The 24766-nt window shown below is 32.5% G+C and overlaps 3 protein-coding genes across 3 annotated transcripts; 1 reads left to right on the top strand and 2 right to left on the bottom strand.

Annotated features, from left to right (window-relative positions):
- Positions 1–47: 47 nt before the first annotated feature.
- LOC114735259 (mediator of RNA polymerase II transcription subunit 11-like) lies at positions 48–2449 on the bottom strand. Its single transcript, XM_028922943.1, has 4 exons — positions 2157–2449; positions 1465–1551; positions 1249–1365; positions 48–409 (listed from the first exon to the last, which is right to left on the bottom strand). The coding sequence occupies exons 2-4, from the start codon at positions 1516–1518 to the stop codon at positions 233–235; spliced, it is 348 nt and encodes a 115-aa protein (XP_028778776.1). The 5' UTR covers positions 1519–1551; positions 2157–2449; the 3' UTR covers positions 48–232.
- A 13391-nt stretch (positions 2450–15840) lies between these two features.
- LOC114735261 (pentatricopeptide repeat-containing protein At5g66520-like) lies at positions 15841–17775 on the top strand. The gene has a single exon (XM_028922945.1). It carries the CDS (start codon positions 15841–15843, stop codon positions 17773–17775), a length of 1935 nt encoding a protein of 644 aa, XP_028778778.1.
- A 1629-nt stretch (positions 17776–19404) lies between these two features.
- LOC114735260 (recQ-mediated genome instability protein 1-like) lies at positions 19405–23464 on the bottom strand. The gene is made up of 8 exons (XM_028922944.1): positions 22931–23464; positions 22233–22403; positions 21781–21926; positions 21289–21422; positions 20623–21194; positions 20405–20515; positions 20190–20318; positions 19405–20096 (listed from the first exon to the last, which is right to left on the bottom strand). The coding sequence occupies exons 1-8, from the start codon at positions 23462–23464 to the stop codon at positions 19926–19928; spliced, it is 1968 nt and encodes a 655-aa protein (XP_028778777.1). The 3' UTR covers positions 19405–19925.
- Positions 23465–24766: the final 1302 nt, after the last annotated feature.

Genomic DNA, 24766 nt, shown 5'->3' with positions numbered 1-24766 from the left:
AATAACATCTCAATATCCTCAATGTGTTTCATCAATTTCCCATCCATAAAGCTAAGTGATACCCAAAATGACACCACAACGCGTCTCATGCCATAGCTATACCAACAAACAAGAATTGTCAAATCAGATAGAGGCCATAATATTTGGATGAGGCTATTAAAATAACTAGATACAGAAATCCCCCAATCAATAAATTCAAAACCAGGGGGTTCTCTGGGCTCCTATGTAAATATCAGACCGCTCCGTCATAATCATCAATTGTCTTTTTCATTCCATCCAACTGTGATATAACAAATTCCAGTTTCTTGAAGCAAATCTCATTGGCTATTCTTGAACCATAAAAGCACTTCTCAAATGGACGATACTCACAAGCACTTTTGATTTCATCACGCAATGCCACCTGGATGTCCTAAAAGATTTTTAGAAGGAAAAAAATGTTAAAAAGAACTACATACTGTTTGCATCCTTCGGTCAAACAAATGGAGTTGAAGCTTCATCAAAATTGGTTATAATGAGCCACAACCAGAGCATTGTCCATTTATTTTAATCTTCATTTCTACGATTTCTCCCCAGTTAGCTAAAGGAAGTTTTGCTAGGAATTTGAGGTAGTTGGTTGTCCATAGTCAGTGACAGAGCAAATAATGAATATAAAATCATTGTCAGAATGTGCAGCAACTAATTTTAACGAGCTGCCATTTAAAGACAACAGTCAGATCCTACAGTAGAAATGCCATAGAGGGGGAAAAAAAAAAATTAGAGAATTCAACAATTAGCCCGTAAAAATGGACACTAGCCTCCTATAACATATCTAGAAGGTTACTATTTCCAATGCTTTCCGCCATCATCAGTGTTCATCTTCATATTTTGTGAATTTTGAACATGAGAGGATCTTAATGGATAATTCTACTGCTTCACTGTATATGAATGTTCAGCATTTAAGGGAGGAAGGAGACAGAGACGAACACATGATTGATATTTGGAAAAGATGTGGGCAAACTTTTTTAGATGCTTGTTATTAAGTTTTGCAATTAAATCTTAACATGTGAAAAAGTCTTTATTACATGACCCAATCGTTCAATGCTAATTTGTGAAATACAATCTCTACTCATCATGTTTTTTCCTCCCAATACTTGTCATTTTGTTATTGGATAACTTGATTAAAAAGATGTAAGAAAAAAAGCTGCACCTAAGTTTTACATTCTACGTTTGTCAACAAATTGGATTTCCAAAAATGGAGAACAGAAGTACCTTGATTAATTGCATGAATTCCAGGCAGTGATTTTGGACTACATCTTTCCTAGGACCTGTAGAGCTTGCAAGCTCATCCATGACTCCTCCTGCTAACTCTAAAACCTTGACAATTCTCTACATATTACCACAAAATTATACATATCAATAATATGTTCACGGCAAATTGTGAGGATACTCCATTCCTTCAATGTTCTAAATGGTTTCAAATATCACCTTCTCCACATTCTGAAGTCGCTGCAATGAAGTTGTTTGGCCCTGTGAATCCATTGATGCTACACCTTTGAGACCTCTCACTCAAATCTGAGTAACCAACCAACAGTAAGCAATCAAGCCTACTTCCATGGAGACAAATGGATCACAATATGTAAAGAGGAAATTTAAAGAATCTAAGGACCCGTTAGTTGGGCGAAATCGCAGCACAGGAAATGGAAACCATCCTCGTTTGGTTGCACAAAAGGAGACAAAAGTTCCGAAGGTAGGGAAAATCGATTCCTTCAAGTGGACTAGAGATTCTTCCACCGAGGAAGGAAGAGAAAGATAAATTTACTGAACCACCCATGAAGAAGCAGTAAACAGGTTAACGAAGATAAATTTACTGAACCACCCATGAAGAAGCAGTAAACAGGTTAACGAAGAGGCATTTGTTCCAGATTTGCTCACAAGAAGTGAAACAGAATGAAAATTTATAGGCACACATTGGACATTAAAATAATTGCATATATTGATAGAGAGAACTTAAATATGCTCAGCATTTTCATAAACAGGATTATTTGCAAAGAAGCATAAGAGATTTGCGCAGCTGAAATCAGCAAATTATCCACTCTAACTCAAGCCAAAATCTTTGCTCCCCAAAAATATGCGGAAGACTTGATAAAAATAGAGATATAGGTGGATGGAATCTTAACCTTGCAGGCAAAAAATTTTCGTCCCGCACTGGTCTCTAACCCAACAAGTTTTCTATCGCACCGCTGTCATCTCCGACGCCGATTTCCTCTTCTTCGTCAAATTTCAGAAGACGGCAATGTTGTTGGACCGAACACCCTTACCCTTAGCTTTCCCTACTCGATCTTAACCAAATATTGGCCCTAGCCACCGATTTTCTCTCACTTCACCGCTTTCGCCGCTAGAAACCATTTGCTCTTCAACGTCAACCCACTCAGTCGCCGGCCACACTATCGCCCCCGGATACTGAATGGCATTAAGTTTAAGGGCATCCCCTGTAAAAATCAATATCAATGGGTGATATTTGCTTCCAGTGCCAACTGCTATGGACAGTCGAGATGGTTACCCGTTATAGCCACACGGTTCTGATTTAATAGTATTATTTTACTTTTTAATTTTGAAGTGCTTAATAGTACTCGGGTAAATTGCACTCTAAAATCAGTTTTATATTTAGAATAGAAGGAGTATATATAATTACTATAAGGTAGTTGGAGGGTCAAGTTTGGCATATTAGTCTATTTTTCCTCTCATTATTTTGAGAAATTTGGTTAAAAGTCTCTGCTTCAAAACTTAATTAGCTAAAAAGACTTAAATTTTAGTAAGTACAATTATGATTCGTAAGTGTAATATATCTTCTTCCAACATATCATCAATAATGTGCAATAATCATTAATACGGAAGCCCTTTGCACACAGTGAAAAATATGTTGCATATAGCGAAAGACAAAGAACAAAAAACCAAACCAAACCAGTTGATTCAATTGAAAAACCGGGGAATCGGCCAGTTGTCCAATTTGGTTTGAGGTTTGAGTGCTGAACCGGTATGAAATTAAACAAGTATCAATCCGGTCAAACCAATATGAACCGACGAAAAGCAGTAAAAACTAGTGTAAACTGATTTGAACGATTATGTTGCTATTAGTTCTATTTTTCCTCATTCAGCTCCTATATCTCAGTCATTGTAAATTTGAATGAATTTTAATGATAATTTTAGCATCAATAATTATTAATTTTAGTTACTGAGTAATTGTAAAAATAAACATTCTCAATGTTGTTATATTTTGTTATTATTACAATTAAACTATTATTGTATTTTCTTGTATTTTGTTATTAGTGATTATTAATGTTAGTATTTTGTTATTTTTAATTAAATTATATTATTTTAATATAACCGGTTTGATCCTGAGTTAATCTTGATCTAATCCACTGACGCTTAAATCACTACCTGAACCAATTCAGCATGGAGTCTGATTTTTCATTTCTTGATGAAAGATATGTTACATTCACGGATCATAGTAGCATCCACTCAAATTTAGGTCCTTTTAACCAATTAAATTTTCAAACAAGAATTTTTTTAACCAAATTTTCCTATTATTTTTTGAAATTATTTCTATTAATTATAATGTTAAGAAAGGGATTAAGAAGACGGGGGAATGTCGGGTGAAAATGGGACAAGTCCAGTCAGTTTATTGTGCAGTTGGCTTATGGGGTGATTTCCCATCAAAACACTTATAGATATACTCCTCCAATCTTTAATATAAGACTTATTTAACTAATTTGATTAAATTAAAGAAGTTAGGTAAGTTAGTTAATTGTAAGAAATATGACATATTTTTTCTAAAACACTATAATCATCTTCTTTAATATCCTCTCTCCCTTTCCTACTTGATTATGGTTGAGGAAGTATCCATAAGGATAATTTAAAAAAAAAACTGATAAATATGAAAAATAGATTCTATATTTAAAACCAAAATTAACTCATCAATTAAGTTCTATATTAAGAACAGGAAGAGTACTTTTTGGAGAAGATGTAGAAGCTTCCAGTCCCTTCATGACGTGAAGCTAATAAGCTATGCTCTAGTTAGCATCTCAAAGATGCTTGCTCACTAATGAAGTCCGTTACTAGAGATGTTTCAAAAAACATGATTCACCTCCTCCAAGATTGTGGCAGCAGATAACTTGACCAAAAGGGCCCTTTTGTCCCTAGGAGGGTTCCGTGTGACCGGCAGTCCTCGAAATGACTTACCCATGATTGTTTAGATGGATCAAGCTAATTCTTGCAATGGGTACTTAGGGTATTAGCTTAGGCTTCCTCTTGTTATCCAAAAAGAAAAAACAAAAAAAGTTTGCATTAAGGATAGATTATTTTCTTTTCTTGCTTCAACATTTGAATACTAAACATTAATTGTTAATTTTCATAAAATATCAGGCAGTAATTTTTTTAATTAGGTTGGAGAAAAATAATACTTTAATTGTTAATTTTCATAAAATGAATTTATTATTTACATATTATAACGTAAAAATTTAAAGATTTAGATGGCTCAAATTTCACCACAACTATTACGAGGATCATGATGCCATTACATTTAATTTAATTTAAATAAGGACATTTTTGGGACAAATTTTGCAATTCGCGACAAATTCAACTAATTTGAATTTAACTTTCTAGTACATATGAAGTAGTTTTTTTATATATAAAGACATATATAATTTTATTAGAGACAATCTTATTTGAAGTACTATGAAGTAATAAATTTGAACACTTATCTTCAAACCTCAAAATTATAGATGATCATTGAGCCATCAGTATTATGGACTTATGAAGTTATTTATTTTATGTTTTCAAAAAACAAAGAGTATAAAACAAGTTAGCCCAATAATCAACTATGTATACAATCCATACATGTGTTTGGTTTATAGTTTGATAATAATACATCTGCCAAATTGACGTTATTGCAAATGTAGTTTGGATGATACAAATCAAAAGTATTTTTAACTATATAATTATTAACAACTCTGTGTTAAAATCATTATTACAATTTTTATAAAACTTGATTATTGAAACTATGGTTCAATACGAGTGAATTGGGTATTTACAAATTTTTATATTTCTAAACACTTTTTAGATTGAAATAGGGTATAGCTAATTATTTATACAAATCCAAATCATAATAACTTGTTTGTAAAAGTTATTAAATTTATTGAGTTAAGGTGCAAATTTCTCCTAAAAGTTTTCATTTAAGAGTGTTGGGCATTCAGAAGTTTTTCTGGTTGTAAATTTGCTCCGAAAGTTTAAAATCATAGCAAATTTTTTTCTCTTATCGTTGAAAATGTTAATGGTCAATATCACTAGTTTAACAATTAATGTTACTCTTTTAATGGTATAATATTACTATGATTTTAAATTTTCAAGACAAACACTACTACAAAAAAAATAAGTTGTAGCCGTTATTTTTTTTAATTTTATAGTGTTTTTAAAACGCTACATATGCATCTGCTATAGAAGGTACAAAAACAAAGCTGTAGTGCTTTGAAAAGTGCTAAAACATATATACATATATATATATATTTAAAAAAATTAATAATATTTCACAGGATTCCTAGAGAAAGCACTATAGAAAGCTAAACATTCTGTAGTGAAAGATAATCTTTCTCCACAACATGTCTATTTATTTTAAGAAAAAACAAATATATGCCATAGCGCTTTCACAAAACATGTCTTTTTTCAGGGGAAAAAAAATCTTTTTTTTTTGTTTATAATATCTTAGAACTCAACTTACAACAATTTCACTTACAATTTTTACTGTTACCAGTAAAATTCAAACAACATACCAATTAACTTACTATAAACACACAAACTTATCTCTCTATTATATAATTACAACAATTTCAATGAAATCAATTTATTATAAATTTGTAATAAAAAAACCTTTTAGGTGCCCAGTGTTCTTAAATACATATTTTGAGAACAAATTTACACTGTAACCCATTTTTGTCATAAGCACAAAGTATAGGTGCAAGTTTGAAATCAATTTCTAAAAGATTATTTTGTGAACACGACAATACTTGAAATTCATATTTCATCACAAAATAACATATAAGAGTAATATGCTAGGAATGAAAGAAGATTAGGGATAGAGAACATGCAAATGATAATTTATACTAGTTTAGCTTTGTCCATTTAAATTTACGCCCCATCCCTCAAAACTTTTTAAGATTTAATTCACTAACTCCTACAAGTTTAAATCATGTACTTATGAAAACCATTACAATTCTTCCTCTTTACAATGAGTACACCAAAATATACCACACTCTCAATTTTCTGTTTCAAGGGATACCTCACCCTATCTTTAAATTGAGGAGTACTCTCCCCAAGTGCAAAATGAGTACAGTCAATCAAACTAGAGTTTTAGGATAAATAATGAACAAAACTTATCACGCTGAAGCTATTTACAAAAAAAAAATAAGGGTTTAAGGGATTTATTGTAAAGTTTCAAAAATTATAGAAGTTATTTGACTTAAAGCACCCGAAGGTTATATATAATTTAGCTTTTTTTCAAATATAAGTTCTCTTGCCATGATGAATTAAATCGCACTTATAATCAGAGACGGTTTGGGTGTTCCTTATGCTCCGTTTGGTAGGGAAGAAAAATTAGGAGGAGAGAAAATGGGAGGAGAAAAAATAGAGATAAGAGAAAACCGAAAAGAAAATATTATTGCCTTTCTTGTTTGTATGAAGGAGAGTAAATAGATAGGAAAGAAAATAAGCAAATATATAATGACACAGTTTGGGTGTTCCTTAAGGTGATGAGCACTCGAATGGATCTTGAAAATCTCATTTGGATGATCCAAATTCAAATTTTTTAATTAATTATTTTAAATAAAAAAATAGTTTTTAAAAAAAGTTAGTTAAAAAATTATTTTTATTTTAGATTTTATATATATTAAAATAATTATTTTAAAAAAATAAAAATAAAAAAAATCAAATTGGGATCGTTCAAATTTGATTTGGACAAATGATGATCTAAATCAGTTTAAATCACAACTCATTCCCTTATAATCTAATTCAATGCCGCCACCTCCTTCCATTCTGCGCTTGCTCGTTCGTTCAAATAATCCGATGTTGTTGCTGAGGATGTTAATATTTTGTGGTATTGACTTTTTTTTTTCAGATTTTTATTTATGTATTTCAGACAATATTCTGTTTTTTTTCCTGACAACAAATATTTCTTCCTTTTCAAGCACGGTACTATAATCTCCGTTTTGTAAAAATAATAATTATATTGTATCTTTTTATGTCAATTTATGCATTGTTTTTAATTTAAAAATAGGAAAAATTCCTTTTAAACAACCCTGAATATATGAAATGTTAATTTAGGCACTTAACACTTAAGAAAGGAAGTAAGGCCTGAACTAGCATTTTGAAAATGTTGCGACATTACCCATATGTTTTCTGTGAATAAATGACATTAATATAACTAAAAATGACAATAACAAATATTAAATTGAAAATAACAAGTTTCATGTTGTGAAAAATGAGAAAAGTACAAAGATTGAGATGAGGGAGATGGAGAAAATAAGAGGAAATTGGAGGAGAAATTAAGGGAGAGTTCTCATTCACTTTATTGTCTCAAATGTGTATACATCATCTCCTATTTATAGGACCCCAATATTGAAGACTAACCTAAAGAGTTACAAGTACATAAAGAAAGGAATTAAGCAACATAATTGTACAATTAGAGGTTATAGGAAATCAATACTTGAAACCCTTCAATTTGGGAGTTATAAGGTATAATGTCATTAACCATGAGAAGGAATCCCAAGGGGCTAAGGAGTTATGAACATCCACACAACATAATATTTACAACACTCCCCCTTGGATGTTCATAAACAAATATTGTGCCTCATTAAAACCTTACTAGAAAAAACCCAGTGGGACAAAATCCTAGTAAAGGAAAAAGAGTACACAATATATTGAAGCTGCTTTGTTAAAAAACCTTAACAGAAAAATCTCATGGGACAAAATCTTGGCTAAGGAAAAGAGTACAACATGATCTTTACTCCCCCTAATGACAACATCACTTTTACTCCCCTTGTCAATAGCATCACTCTCTATCATTTTATTATAATAGAGTATACTAATTTCTCAAGTTGTCCAATGCCTTTTCAAGCATATCTTCTTTTTAGTTGAACTATACATAGTACGTCGTCATCAAATTATATTGAAATGTATTCCTCTAACATATCTTCTAGATATGTGGAATTATCAATATATTCTTTACTTGCACTGAGAAAACTGCAAAGAAAGTTTATTCTGAAAAATACTATAATATATCTTGTATCGACATAATTAATTTAATTTAAATAAAATGATATCATGTAATAGTTTCATAAAACTACATATCCAATCTCAGTTTCGTTATTCACATGCATACCTGCAGAAACTTATCTTTACCATAATATTGACAATATATGTAAATATTATTATATAATAAATATATGGGACTTCTAATCTATTTAGTTGAATATATTTTGCAAACAAAATTATCATAACAAAATCAATCATTTTGCAATCATTTATGCATTCAATAACTTGATCTTCGAGTCAAGTAAGATACGAAATTATTTATTTTCTAATACATTTTTCTAAGCCAGATATGTATACTCAGATTATCTTATTCAACATAATATTTTAAGCATTGGATGATTTTCTTCTATATAAATGCTTCTGGCATTTTAAATCCCTCAAGAATTCTCATGTAAACTTCATTATTTAGTGAGCCACATGTATAGGCTATAACGATATCTAACAGACGCATATTTCATTTTTCATATACTGCCAAACTAGTAATATATGCAAAAATTATTGCATCCATCACAAAATATTTGCCTAATCATAATCACTGGACCTTTGTGAAATTCTTTATTTTCACAAAAATATTCATATGTCACATAATAACTTTGTATTTGATGTGTTTGGAGTGCAGGTCCATAATTTTCACATATTAAAATAATAATTATATTTCCATTGCATCTTTTCTCCTTTCCTTTTGCTGTTGGCCAAATTTCTACTTTCATATAAGATCCTCTTTAAAATCACGTGATATTATTATCAAAAACGTTGTCGACAACTTTATCTTTTTGGTTCCATTTTTCCTCTTGTGACATAACTTATTGAGATCTCTTCATTACTTTTCAGGTACCTGAACCTCTTCTGGGGCTCTTTTTTTTTTCAACTAGTTATGTCTCAATACTTTTCTAGAACACATGCCTCCTTAATATAACTTTTAAATTTCGTGCTCCTTTTTGTTCAATATAATTATATTGGAACCGATTAATCTCTCATGCTTCAGGCATGTCTCACTTTTATTTATACTAATTGGAATATTTTCAGCTGGAATATGAGATTTAGTAATACTCATTTAGGTCAGTAATAGCATCTGGCACATATTTTGTAATATCTCATGGATGCATTCTTTGATGAACTTCTGGTTCATACTATCATATATCTGAGGATCTATACTTGATAATAATAATGTATTCTATATGTTATCTTTTCCAGTTACTCAATTTCTCCCCCTCATGTTGGGAAAATTTTGTCGAATGACAATCAATTAATCATGCAGTATGAGTCTCCTCAATTCATTTGCTTCTTTTAGAAACATCCCTTTTGTTTCTTTTAGATACAAACAAGAAGAAGGAGGTTCTTACCCAACATTCATTCCAATCTTTTATATCCATCTATATGTATATTGTGGTGAATCAATAGACATAAGTATTGCACATTCAAACTTTTAAGATGGAAAGTATTTGGCTCCTGACCAAAAGCCAATTTCATTGAGAGAATTTTATTGGCTTGATTTGCATAAATGTTGCAACATATTAGACTTAACAAGCCAACCCTGAGATGAAGATCTTGTTCTCAAAAGTATTGATCTAGCTATTCATGGAGGCTAATAATTCTGCCACATCGTTCTGTTAAGTAGACTTTTCAATTATTTTTCTAACAAATGCATGTTGATCACTGAAATTCTGGGATATAAATTCATAATTTTTGTCAATAGAAATTTTCTGGATCTCATAGTCTGGAACTTGTGCACTCAACACAATGATTACTCAAATAATTTTGCAAACTTCAGGTTGCAAATTAATAATAATACATGTAACCATCTTATAGATGCATCTAGGGCTGAACATGGACCAGACTGGGCCAGGCAGGGCATTAGCCCGTGGTCTGGTCCGTTTTGGTCTTCAGGCTGGTCACCCTAGCTCGAAGACCGGTCCTGCCCAGTGAGGAACCCGCTATTCCTCGGGCTGGGCAGACTGGACCAGACTAGACCGGGTTACTGGTCCAGTCCAGTCCAAATCTATATCCCTTCTTGTTTTTTTTGTTTTTTTAATTCCTAATTAATAATTTTTAATCTATTACATAAAAAACTCCTATCTACTTGTCCTAAACAGAGTAACATCATAAGAATACCAAATTTCAAATAGCAATAACTTTAAAACAATCAATCCATATGATGATTTTTGAATGCTTGATACAGCTATTGTAACTTTTGAAAAATAGGTTAAAGTATACATTTATTTATGAAATATTTGCCAATGTGCACCTGATACAATAAATTCTACTCGGCTGCAAAAATACGAAAATCTTTTTTCTTTAGAATGAGCAAAAATACTATAACTGTTAATTTAACTTAATGTCCATTGCTTTTTTTTTTTTTACTAGCAATGTCCGTTGCTTTTTGGAGGTGAGGCCCATGTTGTTGTCCATTTGAAAAAGTAATAAACATCAGGTTAAATCAACGGTCGTGACATTTTTGGGAATGAACGCTGACGTTGATGCGGTGCGGGATGCCTGATGGAGTGATTAGTGATGCTGTGAAGTGTGATGGTATGATTTTTGATGGATTCAGTGTGGGCAAAGCCGCATAATTGGATCTGAGCAAAAAAAAAAAAAGACTTCATTATGGGCCTGAATCAGAAATGGACATGGACTTATTAGAAAAAAGAAACTATAATATGGGCTTCCTATGCAGTTTTTTTTTTACATCTCACAAAAAATTACCGGGTAGGACCGGGTTACTAGTCCACCATGTCTACCCGTAACCCGGTCCTACCTGGTCTTCGGGTCAGACCCGGTCTGGCCCGAATTTGACCGGGCTATTTAGACTGTTTCAAAAATTGAACCGGGTGAGGCCGGGTTGGACCGGGTTTACCGGGTTACCAGGTTTCATGTGCAACCCTAGATGCATCTATCAAATTTATTAAATACTTGTATGGTTTGCATGCTATTGGTATGGGCTCATATATCTGAATTTGATATATTTCCAGAAATGTAGAGATCCATTTTATATCATAACTAGTGATATCAATGTAATCAATTTTTCATTGAGAATAAGTAGCATATGAATTCTTGGATCATATAATACTCCTCCGGTCCTAATTATAAGACCCAATTGACTTATTTGAGGAGATTAAGGAAGTAAATTAAGTTGGTTATTTATAATAAATAAGTGTTGTCATTCCTAAAATATCCTTGCTAATTAAGTATATTGGTTAAAACTATCATTATTAGAAGGATTATCTTGAAAAAAATGCATAAATATAAGAGACAAAATGGATTGGGGTCTTATAATTAGGACCAAATAAAAAGTCAAATGGGATCTTATAATAAGGACCGGAGGAGTATGTTGGCTATTCATGAAGAATCTTTTGGTTCTTCAATGAATGTCGATACATAATCATCAATAATTTGTTGCATCATATATATTATTTATGATAATCAGACAAGCCACCCCAACTATACATTAATTAGGTGAGTAAACTTCTGGTTTACTGTAACAAGTTTCAAGTAAAACTCTATCCAACATCAACTCACACTTGTATTTCAACAATCTCCCCCTTAAGTGTGAGTCATAAAAACATGTTTTCCTTATTCATGTATTTAAAAAACAGTGACTAGCATATAATAGGCTAATAACCTCTATCACTTGGAAGTCCAAGTACTTTCTAGGTCATATATAATTATGAATTTTAATTCGATTAGGCTATTACTTTTCAGACTCTTTCGAAACCGAAGTTCTAATGTAGATCAATGGGTCATATTTTTTTACCATTAATTCTTTATCTGCCCATAAAGAAAAATATGTATTAGTTCTTCAGGAACTATATTAATATTTTTACACATAATTCTTCAAGAACTAAGTAATTTGAGAAGAATAAGGAGACAAATTCATCTTAATAATATCATAATAAATAATAATAAATAGTTATAAGTATCATAAGTTTAACTTGTAATATATATAGAATTTACACATATGGCAAAGATGATTTCGTCCAACCAATCGAAATTAATATCAACTATTTATAATAAATTTTCTCATAAAGTTAAATAAATTTCCATTTTCTCAATTCAAATGTGAAATAAATATGATTTTTTCTCTCAAATGTCACAGCAAAAACTAATTTAATTGTAGATATACAATTTTCTTTTATACTTTTTCAAAATGTATGAACTTAAAGAATTAAATAATGTTTGAATTAATCCAATAATCATAATTTTTTAAACTATAATTATCATCTGCACATGCTTAATTTATTCTCATAAACAAACTCATATAATTAAAAAGAACACAAATATAGAATATCTTTTAAAATAAACTTTCTGAGAATAAAGTGTAAAATTGAACTTATCGTCAAAACTTCTTAACATTAATATATATTATTTATTTAATTTGTAATACTCAAAACATATCTTTTAAAAAATTACATACACATTGTATGAATACTTAACTTTTCTTTCTCACCTAATTTCTTGTTTAATTAAACTCAAAACAATTTCAAATGCTCACAATAAAATTTATTGTCAATAAATCACAATAAATCATTTAAACTAAGATCATACAAATAGCATATAAATAAACAAAATACGAAGAATATATCATCTCTTTAATTTATGCACAAATAGCACAATAAAGTATCAATATCATAATATGACCATTTTTTTTTTTTTGCTATTCTATTGATATGAAAATAAATTATATTCACAATTCATATTCATAAATATGCAAGTAAATTGGTACCATAAATTAACATTTCAAAGTGACCAATAACTACTTTTAATGTTTATCAATATCTTAATATCAAATACTTATAATAATATATTTCTACCAATAAATCACAAGAAATTTAAAATAATATTATATAACCTTCTGGATATAGCCTTCTGGGCTAATGATTATATTTTTCAACTTTGACTAATTTGAACATATTTCTCTATAAGATATTACCTTAGACATTATAACTACATTTTCATACTTTTCATAATATCTCTTGATCTTTTGATTTCATAACCAATTTTAACATTTACTTTCAATAGATTGGTACATATATTTGTCTATATGACTTTTGGTCATATTATGATATTTACTCATAATTGTTTTTGACTATAGAGGTATCAATATCTCCTCAATTCTGGTTTAATAGCTAAAATCAAATATTATTGCCCTTTAATTATTAATTCCAAAAGTACAATGTGGGCATGCTCTTTATCACTCTTATAGACATGTTTCTTACTTTTAGTAGCACATAATCAATTTATTCAAATATTAGTCTTCAGGACTATAGTAAAAATCTTTCAAATAAAGTTCTTTTATGCCATTTGATGTTTGAACTGTTAGCCTTCAAGGCTTTGATACTTGTCACAATATAGCCTTCAGGGCTTCAGTACTTGTCACCATGTAGCTTTCAGCGCTTTGATATTTGTCACTACCAAATCATCAAAGTGCCATAGATTTTTCTTGTCATTCCATTTAAAAGTATCCATAGTGTTCTTTCACAAAAGAACAATTGCAAAAGTGATATGACTTCTGGTCATCTAATCACATATAGCTTCTAGCCCTTTAATAAAATGAAATTAAATAATATTGTAATGAAATAAATTAAATAAATTAAAATTCATAATCAAATATAAATAACATTATATAATCATATATATATAATACTGCGATAGATATAAAATGACATAATATAAACCAAACAGATATATGTAACCAAACAATAGAACAAGAAGTATGGAAAAATAAATAAAATAAATAACACAATATTACAATGGGGAGATAATAGAATTAAAATGTATAAAAAGAATAAATTAATAAATAACATAAAAGAACAACATAATATATAGCAAATATATAGAAAATTAAAATTAGACATGATAATAAGATAAAAAGAATAATTAGGTAAGGAGAAGTTAGTTGAAAGTATTATCATATACTATAAGAATATATTAATTTATAAAGGGCTCATACCTCAAATCTTCAGAGCAAATTCGTGCTGATAACGTGTTGTGAAAAATGAGAAAAGTACAAAGATTGAGATGAGGGAGATGGAGAAAATAAAAGGAAATTGGAGGAGAAATTAAGGGAGAGTTCTCATTCACTTCATTGTCTCAAATGTGTATACATCATCTCCTATTTATAGGACCCCAATATTGAAGACTAACCTAAAGAGTTACAAGTACATAAAGAAAGGAATTAAGCAACATAATTGTACAATTGGAGGTTATAGGAAATCAATACTTGAAACCCTTCAATTTGAGAGTTATAAGGTATAATGTCATTAACCATGAGAAGGAATCCCAAGGGGCTAAGGAGTTATGAACATCCACACAACATAATATTTACAACATTTCATAACGTTTTACTCCGTTATTTTAGTAAGTTAATTAATTACTAAGTTGCGAATTAGAAATTATTAGTGTTAAATTGACAAGTGTTGAACTAAAAATGACAAATTTTATAATTTTTTTTTCACGGAAAGACATATGGGTAATTTCACATTTTTCTTCAAAATGCCTTTATGTGAATAAATGACATTAATATAATTAGAAATGACAAGTGTTGAACTAATAATAACAAATACTAAGTTAGAAATGACAAGTTTCATAACTTTTTACTCGGTTATTTTAGTTAGTTAGTTAACAATCGAGTTGCGAACTAAAAATGACAAGTATTAAATTGGTAATCATAAGTGTTGAATTAAAAATGACAAGTTTCATAACTTATTTTTTTTGGCATAGAATAACATATAGGTAATTTCACAATTTTTTAAAATGCCAATTTAGATCTCACTTTCTTCTCTATAATTTTAAAGTGTTAGGTAATTGAATTTGGTGAGATTCTTTATAAAAGATTTTCCGTGAAAAAGCGCCACCTCTTTCCTTGTTTTTAGTTTGGGTTAAGGGGCATCCAGTACTCTGAAATATTTTCTCGGATGCATCTAGCACCCTAAAGTATTTTGTGGTATATCCAATATCTTGAAGTATTTTTTTAAGTGCGTCTAACATATTGAAGTATTTTTTTGTGCATCCAGTACTTTCAAATATTTTTTTTTACTTGCGTTAGGTATCTAAAAATATTTTTTGGTGTATCCAACACTAGGGCAAAAAAAAAATTTAGGGTAATAGACGTACTTAAAAAGTATTTTGAGATACTAAATGTGTCACAAAATATTTTGAGGTGCTAGATGTATCTGAAAAAATATTTCGGCCTGCTAAATACAGCTTAACCCTTTTATTTTTATTATTTTTGTGTTCTTGCATATTGTGGCCGCCTAATTCAATTGCCTTTCCCGCTTAACTTTTCGCCACATAAGCCCACTTAACTTGTATATTGCTGTGCTGCTTCTCCCAAACGTAGACCCTATTTTATGGGTTCTGACATTATAAAATGAATTTTACGTTTAAGATACGAGGGAGTAGTAAGTAGTTTATTTATAAATGCTCTGCTCAATCCTTCACTTTCCCCTCAAATTCCGTAGTTTGACGGACGTAAACTTTTTCTCTCCTTCTACCTTGCGGAGAATGTCATTAAGCGTTAAGCTTCTTCTGCAGCGCCACCCCAAAAAGGCCATTGAGCAGACAGTCGGGGCTCTTCTTCAGAACACCAATCTCTCAAACTTGCTTCAACTTCACGCCCTTTTCGTCAAAACTTGTTTCTTCTGCCATAACAACTTCCTCAAGTCCAAGTTCTTAAACGCAGTCATTTCCCTTTCTTCGCCCCATGATGCTGATTTATATTATGCTCGTTCCATATTCGATTCTTTTTCCCTTCCCGACACATTCATTTGGAACACCATGATGCGTGCTTACTTAAATGCTCAAAAGCCTACAGAATCTCTCGCCCTTTACTTCCAAGTGCGCTTCCACGACGACCTTGCGCTTGATAGTTTCAGCCTCTCGCTGGTTCTTCAAGCATGTGGGAGGCTTATGGATTGTGATAATGGCGTAATGATTCATTCCCATGTGGTGAAACTTGGATTTTGTCATGATTTGTATGTCCAAACTGCGCTTATTGAAATGTATGCTAAATGTGGTTTCACAGAGTGTGCAGCTAAGATATTGGATTTTATGGAAGAACCAGATTTAGTCTCTTATAATGTTCTTTTGTCAGAATATGTTAAACTTGGAGAGATTCAAAAAGCACATGAACTGTTCGACAGAATGCCCCAAAGAGATTTGGTTTCATGGAACACCATTATTCATGGGTGTGCCTCACTTGGAGATGCTTGGGCATCTCAAAAACTGTTTGACATTGCATCTAGCGAACAAAGACAGCAATCTAACCAGGCTTTGAAGCTTTTTCATGATATGCAACTTGCTAATGTGGCGCCTGATAAGATCACCCTAATCAGTGTATTGAATGCGTGTGGAAATGTTGGTGCCTTAGGAATGGGCAAGATGATTCACGAGTACATTGAGAGAAACCGAATTGGAATAGACATAAAACTGGGGACCTCTCTTTTAGACATGTATGCAAAATGTGGGGACATAGATAGCTCAGTGAGAATATTTGAGGGATTGAAAGAAAAAGATATCTTTACTTGGAGTGTCATGATCATGGGTTTTTCAAATCATGGGCTTGGCCATCTTGCTTTAGAATATTTCACCAAGATGCTTGCTGAAGGGATTGAACCAAATGATGTTACCTTCATTGGTGTATTAAGTGCATGTAGTCATATTGGCTTGGTTGAGAAAGGATGGATGTACTTCAAATCAATGACTGGTGTTTACAGAATTGATCCTAAGATTGAACACTATGGTTGTATGGTTGACATTTTAGGCCGGGCCGGGCGACTTCAAGAGGCGATGGAGATCATTAAGACTATGCCTTTATCACCAGATGCCATAGTTTGGAGGGCATTTCTTGGAGCCTGTAAAATCCACAAGAACGTTGAATTAGCAGAGGAAGCCACAGCAAATCTTCTGGAATTAGAGCCTCATGTAGATGGGAATTATGTCCTTTTGTCAAATATATATTCTCAAGCAACGAAATGGGACAAGGTAATGAATCTGAGAAAGATGATGAAAAATGCAAATGTACAGAAAATCCCAGGAACTAGCTCAATTGAAGTTGATAATGCAGTATATGAATTTGTCTCTGGAGATAAATCACATCCCAAATCCTTCCAGATTTATGAAATGTTAGACGAAATTCTTCATAGACTTCAATCTGCTGGATATGAGCCTCTAACAGCATCGAGCACACAATATCTTGAGGAACAAGAGAAACAGAATTTATTAGCTAGTCATAGTGAGAAGTTAGCAATCGCTTTTGGGATTCTTACAACGGCTCCTGGAACAACCATTCGAATTTTTAAGAACCTGCGAGTGTGCGAGGATTGTCATTTGACCATTAAGTTTATTGCAAAAGTGTATCAAAGGAAAATCATTGTAAGGGATAGAAATCGTTTCCATCATTTTGAAGAGGGTTCTTGCTCTTGTAAGGACTTTTGGTAAATATGTGGCTCATTTTGTTCTTTTTCTTGTGCCCTGTGGTGAATATGTATTTACAATTGAATTACCTAGTAGCTCCTAAATCTTCCCGAGCCTCGAGAACCATTGTAAATGGCAAACTAACTATCTTTTGTAAGAGCTAATTAAAGGATTTGTTTAGTTTTAAATATAAAATCTCAATTCATTGTGTAGTAAATTTCTCGAAAATTTTTCAAATTATTTTTGTCCATTGCATGTATTAAATGATATTTTTAATAATTGGGGTAATAATCACAAAGGGTATTAAAAAAAGTAATATACATTTATTATAATAATTAATTTTATTAATATCTGTAAATTATTTATTTAATTTTTAGATTTAGAATCAGATCAGTATTAATATGTTTAGAACAAGTTAAGAAAACATGTTTGTATTCTGCTTAGTTACGAAAATGAACCATGGGCTTAACTTGACCAGAAACCAAATATCGAAGTTTTGATGCAACCATATTGTACATCTTCACGTCATCTCTAAACATATAACCGAACAAAAGGGTGAAAAAAGCACTGACAAACGAATTTTGCAATTTGCAATTTGAAAATTGTAAAGAACAAATTTTGGATTATAAACGTCTAATGCGAGTTTCCATCTATTTTTTTAAGTCTGATCATAACTTTGTCCTCGTACCCAAGCTCCATTTTTTCACTAGTTCCCTATTTATTTCACATGAAGCATTCAAACATTCACTGATTCATAGCTGTATTTACAATTAATAAAACACGAATATCTAAAGCAACCTTAAATCTTGTTACAAACTTATGCACGATGTTTTTGGTATTGAGCACCACAAACTTTCGGGTTACTAAAGTCAGCCAAAATGGCTTTTCGACCACTAGAGAGACAGGGAGAAACCAGATCCGTAGCCAACAACTACTTTCTTTAAATTTAGATTTCATTTTTTTATTTTTTTTTTAATTGCCTGATGACTCCTATCTTTCTTTCATTTTTTTCCTGGAAAAAAAAAATCTCAAGGTTCCGGTCATGAAGGGAGTAAAAAATAAATGCCACCCACCCACAGTGGTCGCAACTTAGAACCAGATTTTATTGGAACGCTTTTAGTCCTGAAATATTGGAGTTGTTGGAAAAGGTGGAAGCTAATCTCAACCTTCAGATTTAGATACTACCTCTAATCTTTAATATAAGATTTAGTTAACCAAATTAGATAGATTAAAGAAAATAATTTTGGTTATTTGTCAAAAATATACATCGATTTTTTTAAAATACCCTCTTAAATCATTTGAGCCTTTGGTATATGCGATCAACAAGTTAAAGATCAAATTTAACATTCTACTAACTCTCATATCTCTTATATTAAAGATCAAAGCTGGTACTTTAACAAGAAGCTTTTTCCGGGCAAGAAGCTCCTTCAATTATGTGGTTTGAAAAAAATATCGTACCCCAAGTCAGTAGGAGAAACAAAGCTCGAGCCCTGCTAGAACATGCAAAACTACAATTTCCAATCATGTCGATGAGCATTCAGAATGGAAAACTGGTCTGATTAAAGAAGATTAATCAGAAAGGGAAACTGGTCTATAAAATGCCAAAGCTAAGACCTTTTCTGAGGTGACCGCATAATATTGCACTCGTGGATATTCAAGTTTAATGGGGTGATGACATTAACAAGGAGAGACTGCAAGAATTGAAAAACCTTATGTAATTAGTTAAAATGCTGCGAAGCTAAAAATCACTGATACATGTATGTACAGTATAATAAATTGATAAAATCATTTTCACTTCAAAAAAAAATTGATTAAATCATTTACATTTACCGACGCTGTATATGTTCATGAACTATTTGACGAGACTTGGCATCGCATGCTTCAGAATTGAATCCCTCTTGTAGTCCTACCAAAGCACAACCAAAAATAAAAAAAGGATTATGATGAAAAAGTATACGGTTAACCCCTGGTCCTCACCCACAGAGCGTTAGATGGTCACCATCTGTACACAATAATGTCCTCTTCACAATTATAGGTTAGTTTTGGTAAAAGCATAGTGATCACTACACAGTTTCATCTTACATCAAGGCAAGAACATTGTGTGCTGGTAGTGATGAATTTCTGAGACCGACTATTCCAGATCAAGTTCTGAGGCCATCACCATAAAGATATGATCAAGGGGATAATTGAATGGGATCTGAGGAACAATTTCTTTGAGCTCGCGCAGGGAATAGGAACCTCAGCCTTCTTAAAAGTAACCATGCATCGCATGGTGGACAGCCTTGGCTCATCTCTATGGCAATTGGAAGAGAAGACTTTGCATTTAACTCCACAAGCATTATTCCCTACGACAAAATACAAGGAGACAATGAATAAAGTCATAAACGGTCTGGGAAAGAATGACCGAGCAAATTTTCAGATGAAATATGTCAGATCACCTCGAAGTTTGCTAAAAAATATTGGAATGTACGCATAGTCTCCTTCATGTCTTGGACTATTTTTTTGTCTTCAGAAGAAAGGGCAACAGTGACCTCCTCTGGAGAATAGCCAATCCCTTTCTGAACAATCTAAAAACAAAAATAAACGATCAAATTATTACCCTGACAAAGACAATGCCAATATCATAAAAGATCCAATATTTGAGCAGACTCACATTATGATCTATAAGGATCTCAGAAATAAGGCTACCATCATCAACGTATGCCTGAAGCTCATATGTTTTCCTTCGCTTATATTGGAATCCCTTCACACCAGTCAAGAAGCACTACCAAAAAAAATGCATTATAAATAAAATACAGTAAAATATTGGATGACATTCATATATTAAGAAACTTGCTCTACAGAAAATTCATCCAAGAAAGAACTTTATACCTTAATTTTTCCCTGAATAGAAGGAGCTTTATCCTTCATCGTCACCCACTTGGCTGACAAACTAGCTAAGTATGTGAAAGGAATTTCCTGATCTCCAGACAGCATCATCGGGTGATCAGTTGTCTCAACCATATCAACATCATTAATATTTGAAACCCTGGAGGAGGACCCGTCAAGAGCTCTCTCTATGATTATGGGACTTCTATCCGTCTTTCCCTCCATAGCATTTTGGGCAATAGGAGAGCACAGAGTAGCCACAGAATTCTGTTGTTTTATATGAATGGTATCATTATTGTGTTCCTCCACGGCACTTGAAACTGCATGGGAAGATAAGTTGCCTGCAGCATTTGCCCCAGTTATATTAACAGTATTTATGTTCATTTCCTTTGTCATAGCAATGGTAGCAGAAAGTTGAGTAGCCATAGAATCTGCACTTGTGTCGTCCACATGCGTGGCTTCCACAGTTGAAACCATGTCAGGTATTAAATTGGAAGCAGCATTTTGAGCACTACTGGCTGGAGTATCTTCGGCTGTTAATCTGTTGGCAGCACTAGACACTCTCAGGCTAGCATCTGTAGTTTCACAGGCATGGAAAATGTATCAGATGACAAACAATTCCAATGATACAAACAAAAAAGCTCAGCTGTTAGTAAGACTACAACATACGCTGATTATTTATCTGAATAGAAGGAGTAGTGTGCATGGTAGAATTAATGCGCGTGATATCATCAGCTCCCCTTGAAGGCCATGCAGCAAGAGTTGCTCTAGCTGCTAAGGGAGGAAGCACTCCATTCTTAGTTCTGCATCTCAGGATCACAGAGATAGTTTAATCAATCAGCAAATTTAGGTTCGAAAAAACCCTTTAAATTCCACAATAATTATGGCCATCAGACCTATCAACAACAATTACTAACATCAAGATAGATGAAAGTAAAGGATGCTACAGTAATGGATCTGCAAGTTTTTAGATGAGTCTACATGTGAAATAAATTCATATATTAAAATTGTCCAGCAATAGTCACACACTAAACATGGAATTATGCAAGAATGAAGAAATAACATGAAAATTTCCAGTTTGCACTAGGGAAGCATTCGTTTTTATAATATAACTTTACGTTACATGCCCTTGTCTAAATCATCTGATATAACAAATTCTACCTTTTTCCCCTAGGAGGCTTATTCAATTCATCAACAAGACGCTTTCGTGCTGCATCCAGCTGCTCGACCAATCCCCCCAAGATTTCTATGGTTTCAGGGACCAGCATTAGAAGTCCATGGCGTACGTGTACATTACAGATGGCAACCTATGAGTATAGTAAAGATCCCTCAGTGTCATCCTTGCTAGCAAGGAAAGAGATGCAATTAAGTTTTCCGCGTTTTATAAATGACATAGGAACTGATAAAGTAATGGGAAAGGCACAAAAGTGAGAGAACTAAGAATGGACCGCAGCTAATTTAAACTAGCCAATACCATATTAAAATAAACCAAAAAAAAAATCAGATTCAATAAGACTAATACATACAAAAAATAATTATATACTTAATTTATTATTGTAATTAAATTCACACAGGATAAAACATGCTAATTGAGGAAGCACGTGCTAACCAACCTTCAAACCAGCAGGAGCACAGACTTCAAGAGCTTGAATGGGTCTGTATTCCATTCCAAAAACCCTCTGAATACCATCAGTCATAGATAACTTCAAGCACCTTTTAAGTCCAGGGGGTGCTTGTTGATATCTTCCTCGAAGCGGACAGCTAATGTTAATTATTTCATCAACCTGCCAAATGCATGAGCACGCGAATTTACTGTTTCCACATCTGAGTTTGTTAGATATGATCAGAAAATAGAAAATGTCATTAGTGACTGCTTTAGCAACAGTCTAAACAAAAATCCTCAAACCACTGTGCATTACTGAAAATTATAATTTGGATCAATTCCACCCGCAATGCGGCAAAAGTTTTAACTTTTGAGAAAGGGCGCTCTCCTATGTAAGATTAAGAAATCAAAACTAAGTCAAATTATCCAGGCAGTCATTATAGCTTCTAAGCATTTTCCCCATCATCAAACTTACAGTCACTTCTTACTTGAAACTATACCCTGATAAATAGTATATACGGCGACAATATCAATTAAGAAATAATAAGTGGGTGAAAATGATTTGAAACGAACGATAGCATAGTTTTTTTCCTAAGTTCGATGCAAAATGGCAATGATTTGGATGTCGATAATCAGTAAGCAATTGGTGCTGCTTTGTTACAAAGAAATTAACAATAGAAAAGGATGCCCGTGACGAGAAAGCCGGACCTGTAATACATACGGACCAGGGAGATCAACCAGATGCATGGAATCCACATTTGCAGGAAGCATGCCGCTCCCACAGTAGTTCATATCAGAAAATAGGAATTGCTCAAAACACAACTTCGCCTTTGCAGTAACATCAAACCCAGAAAAGCCCCGAACAGAGCTCTCTAGTTCACGAATACAAGCATCGAGCCATTCTCTTTTCAGGTTCAACCCAAGGCGTCGAAGAGAGTCGCTAATGGGACAACCAGAATCCTCACCGGAGTTTGAACGGGAAGATGGTGGAATCTCCTGAGGCCCGGGATTCTGATGCTGATGAGGAGACGTCGGCAAGGGACTATCAGAGACGTCGATGAAATCGTCGTCAGAAATTTCAAAAGGCTCAGCATTACCGCTCCGAGATAAATCATTGGCAGTCTGTTGCTGGGGAGGTAAATCAGCTTCTGTTTCTAGATGAGGTGGCGACGGCGACGGCGCTAATTCGGCGTTGTCTTCGTCGTCCTCAGAACAGTCCAGCCGAAGTCGGCGTATCACCATTACTCTGCTGCTCGGAATTTTGCCTCTTTACTTTCCCTCCATTTTCACAAAGATAGAGGGAACCGTGGTTCTCTCGCGGTTCAAATCCGTGACGCAGGGGCAGGGCTTTTCCCGTTTTCGGATTTTTTTTTTTTTTCCTGTTCAAAAAATGAGCCGCTGGATCAACATTTAGTGCCTGTTTGGTTGGGCTCAGGTGAAAAGTAGCTTAAATTGGATAGAAGCCTGATTAGAAATTTAGATACTGTTTGGATAGTTGATTGGGCAATCTGGTTTTTGTATAAAAAACTACAATAAGCTATAAGTTAAAAGTAACAGTTTATGACTTATAACTTTTAAAACATGAAGAGAGAAAAAATTAAGAAATTTATTACCTCCTTTGGTTTTTATTATAAGTCTTAAATAACTAATTTATAGATAACAAAAAGTCAATTAAAATTAGTTAAAAGGAATAAATAAGTTAAAAATATATATATTTTAAATATGCTCATAGAAATATACTTTTATTTTTTCATGTTTTACTTTATATTTAAAATATTTTTTATGGTTTCTCTAAAGTTTTAAAATTTAATTCACTCATTAAATCTGACTTCTTCATATTAAATTATTTTAATTTCATTATATTATGTGAAATTATTTTTTTAATAATGTTTTATTATTTATTAAAACTCATACCTATTTTGGTCATTTTACAATCAAACTTACTTTTACTCAACCATAATCCAAACAACCCTTTATCAATCTCACTTTGACAAACTAACTTTTCTGAACTCCAATCCAAACACAATTCAGCCTATCCAATTTAGTTTTTATCCAATTTTACTTTGCTATAAGCCAAATTGACAATAAACTACTTTTCCAATCGTTGATCCAAACGAACTTTTAGTTGTAGGCTTATGAAGGAGTCTTTTTTGTTAAAAAAAAATTTAAGTAAGTTGGATCCCACTTACGAGATCCTCCATTAATAAAATCCTCACGTTAACAATAGGATTTGAATTTATAATCTTATAGTTATGGGCAGACTCTTTTTTTTTTTTTGGTGAACTATGGGCAGACTCTTTTTGCCAACTGGAAGACTACTGGAGACTTTTGTTTAATACGGTTGGACACTTCCCTCCTGTGAAAGCCCATATAGGCTCTGCACAGAGCATGCAACCCAGTTAAAATGTGGGAAGAAAAAAAATTGTTCAAACGAGGAAAACCAAGGTAGAGTCAGAACACTGACAAGAAATACTTCAGGAAAAAAAATTTATTTGATTATATATTAGATTAAATATTGGAAAAACAAAGCAACGTTAACAGTCC

This window comes from Neltuma alba, unplaced genomic scaffold (genome assembly GCF_004799145.2).
Source record: "Neltuma alba isolate B1F8T4 unplaced genomic scaffold, ASM479914v2 tig00013194_pilon, whole genome shotgun sequence".
Taxonomy (NCBI): domain Eukaryota; kingdom Viridiplantae; phylum Streptophyta; class Magnoliopsida; order Fabales; family Fabaceae; genus Neltuma; species Neltuma alba.
Note: the sequence above shows the minus strand (reverse complement) of the source record. Positions and strands in the feature narration are given on the sequence as shown.

Bases quoted from the DNA above. Each gene is read 5' to 3' on its own strand.
- LOC114735260 (XM_028922944.1), bottom strand. From the start codon at position 23,464: ATGGTGATACGCCGACTTCGGCTGGACTGTTCTGAGGACGACGAAGAC. The intron at 22,404-22,930 runs GTCCGGCTTTCT...TGCATTTGGCAG, and splicing joins CTGGTCCGTATGTATTACAG to GTTGATGAAATAATTAACAT. The intron at 21,423-21,780 runs GTAGAATTTGTT...CCTGAGATGCAG, and splicing joins AAGCCTCCTAGGGGAAAAAG to AACTAAGAATGGAGTGCTTC.
- LOC114735261 (XM_028922945.1), top strand. From the start codon at position 15,841: ATGTCATTAAGCGTTAAGCTTCTTCTGCAGCGCCACCCCAAAAAGGCC.
- LOC114735259 (XM_028922943.1), bottom strand. From the start codon at position 1,518: ATGGATTCACAGGGCCAAACAACTTCATTGCAGCGACTTCAGAATGTG. The intron at 1,366-1,464 runs GTGATATTTGAA...GGTAATATGTAG, and splicing joins GACTTCAGAATGTGGAGAAG to AGAATTGTCAAGGTTTTAGA. The intron at 410-1,248 runs GTACTTCTGTTC...AAAATCTTTTAG, and splicing joins AATTCATGCAATTAATCAAG to GACATCCAGGTGGCATTGCG.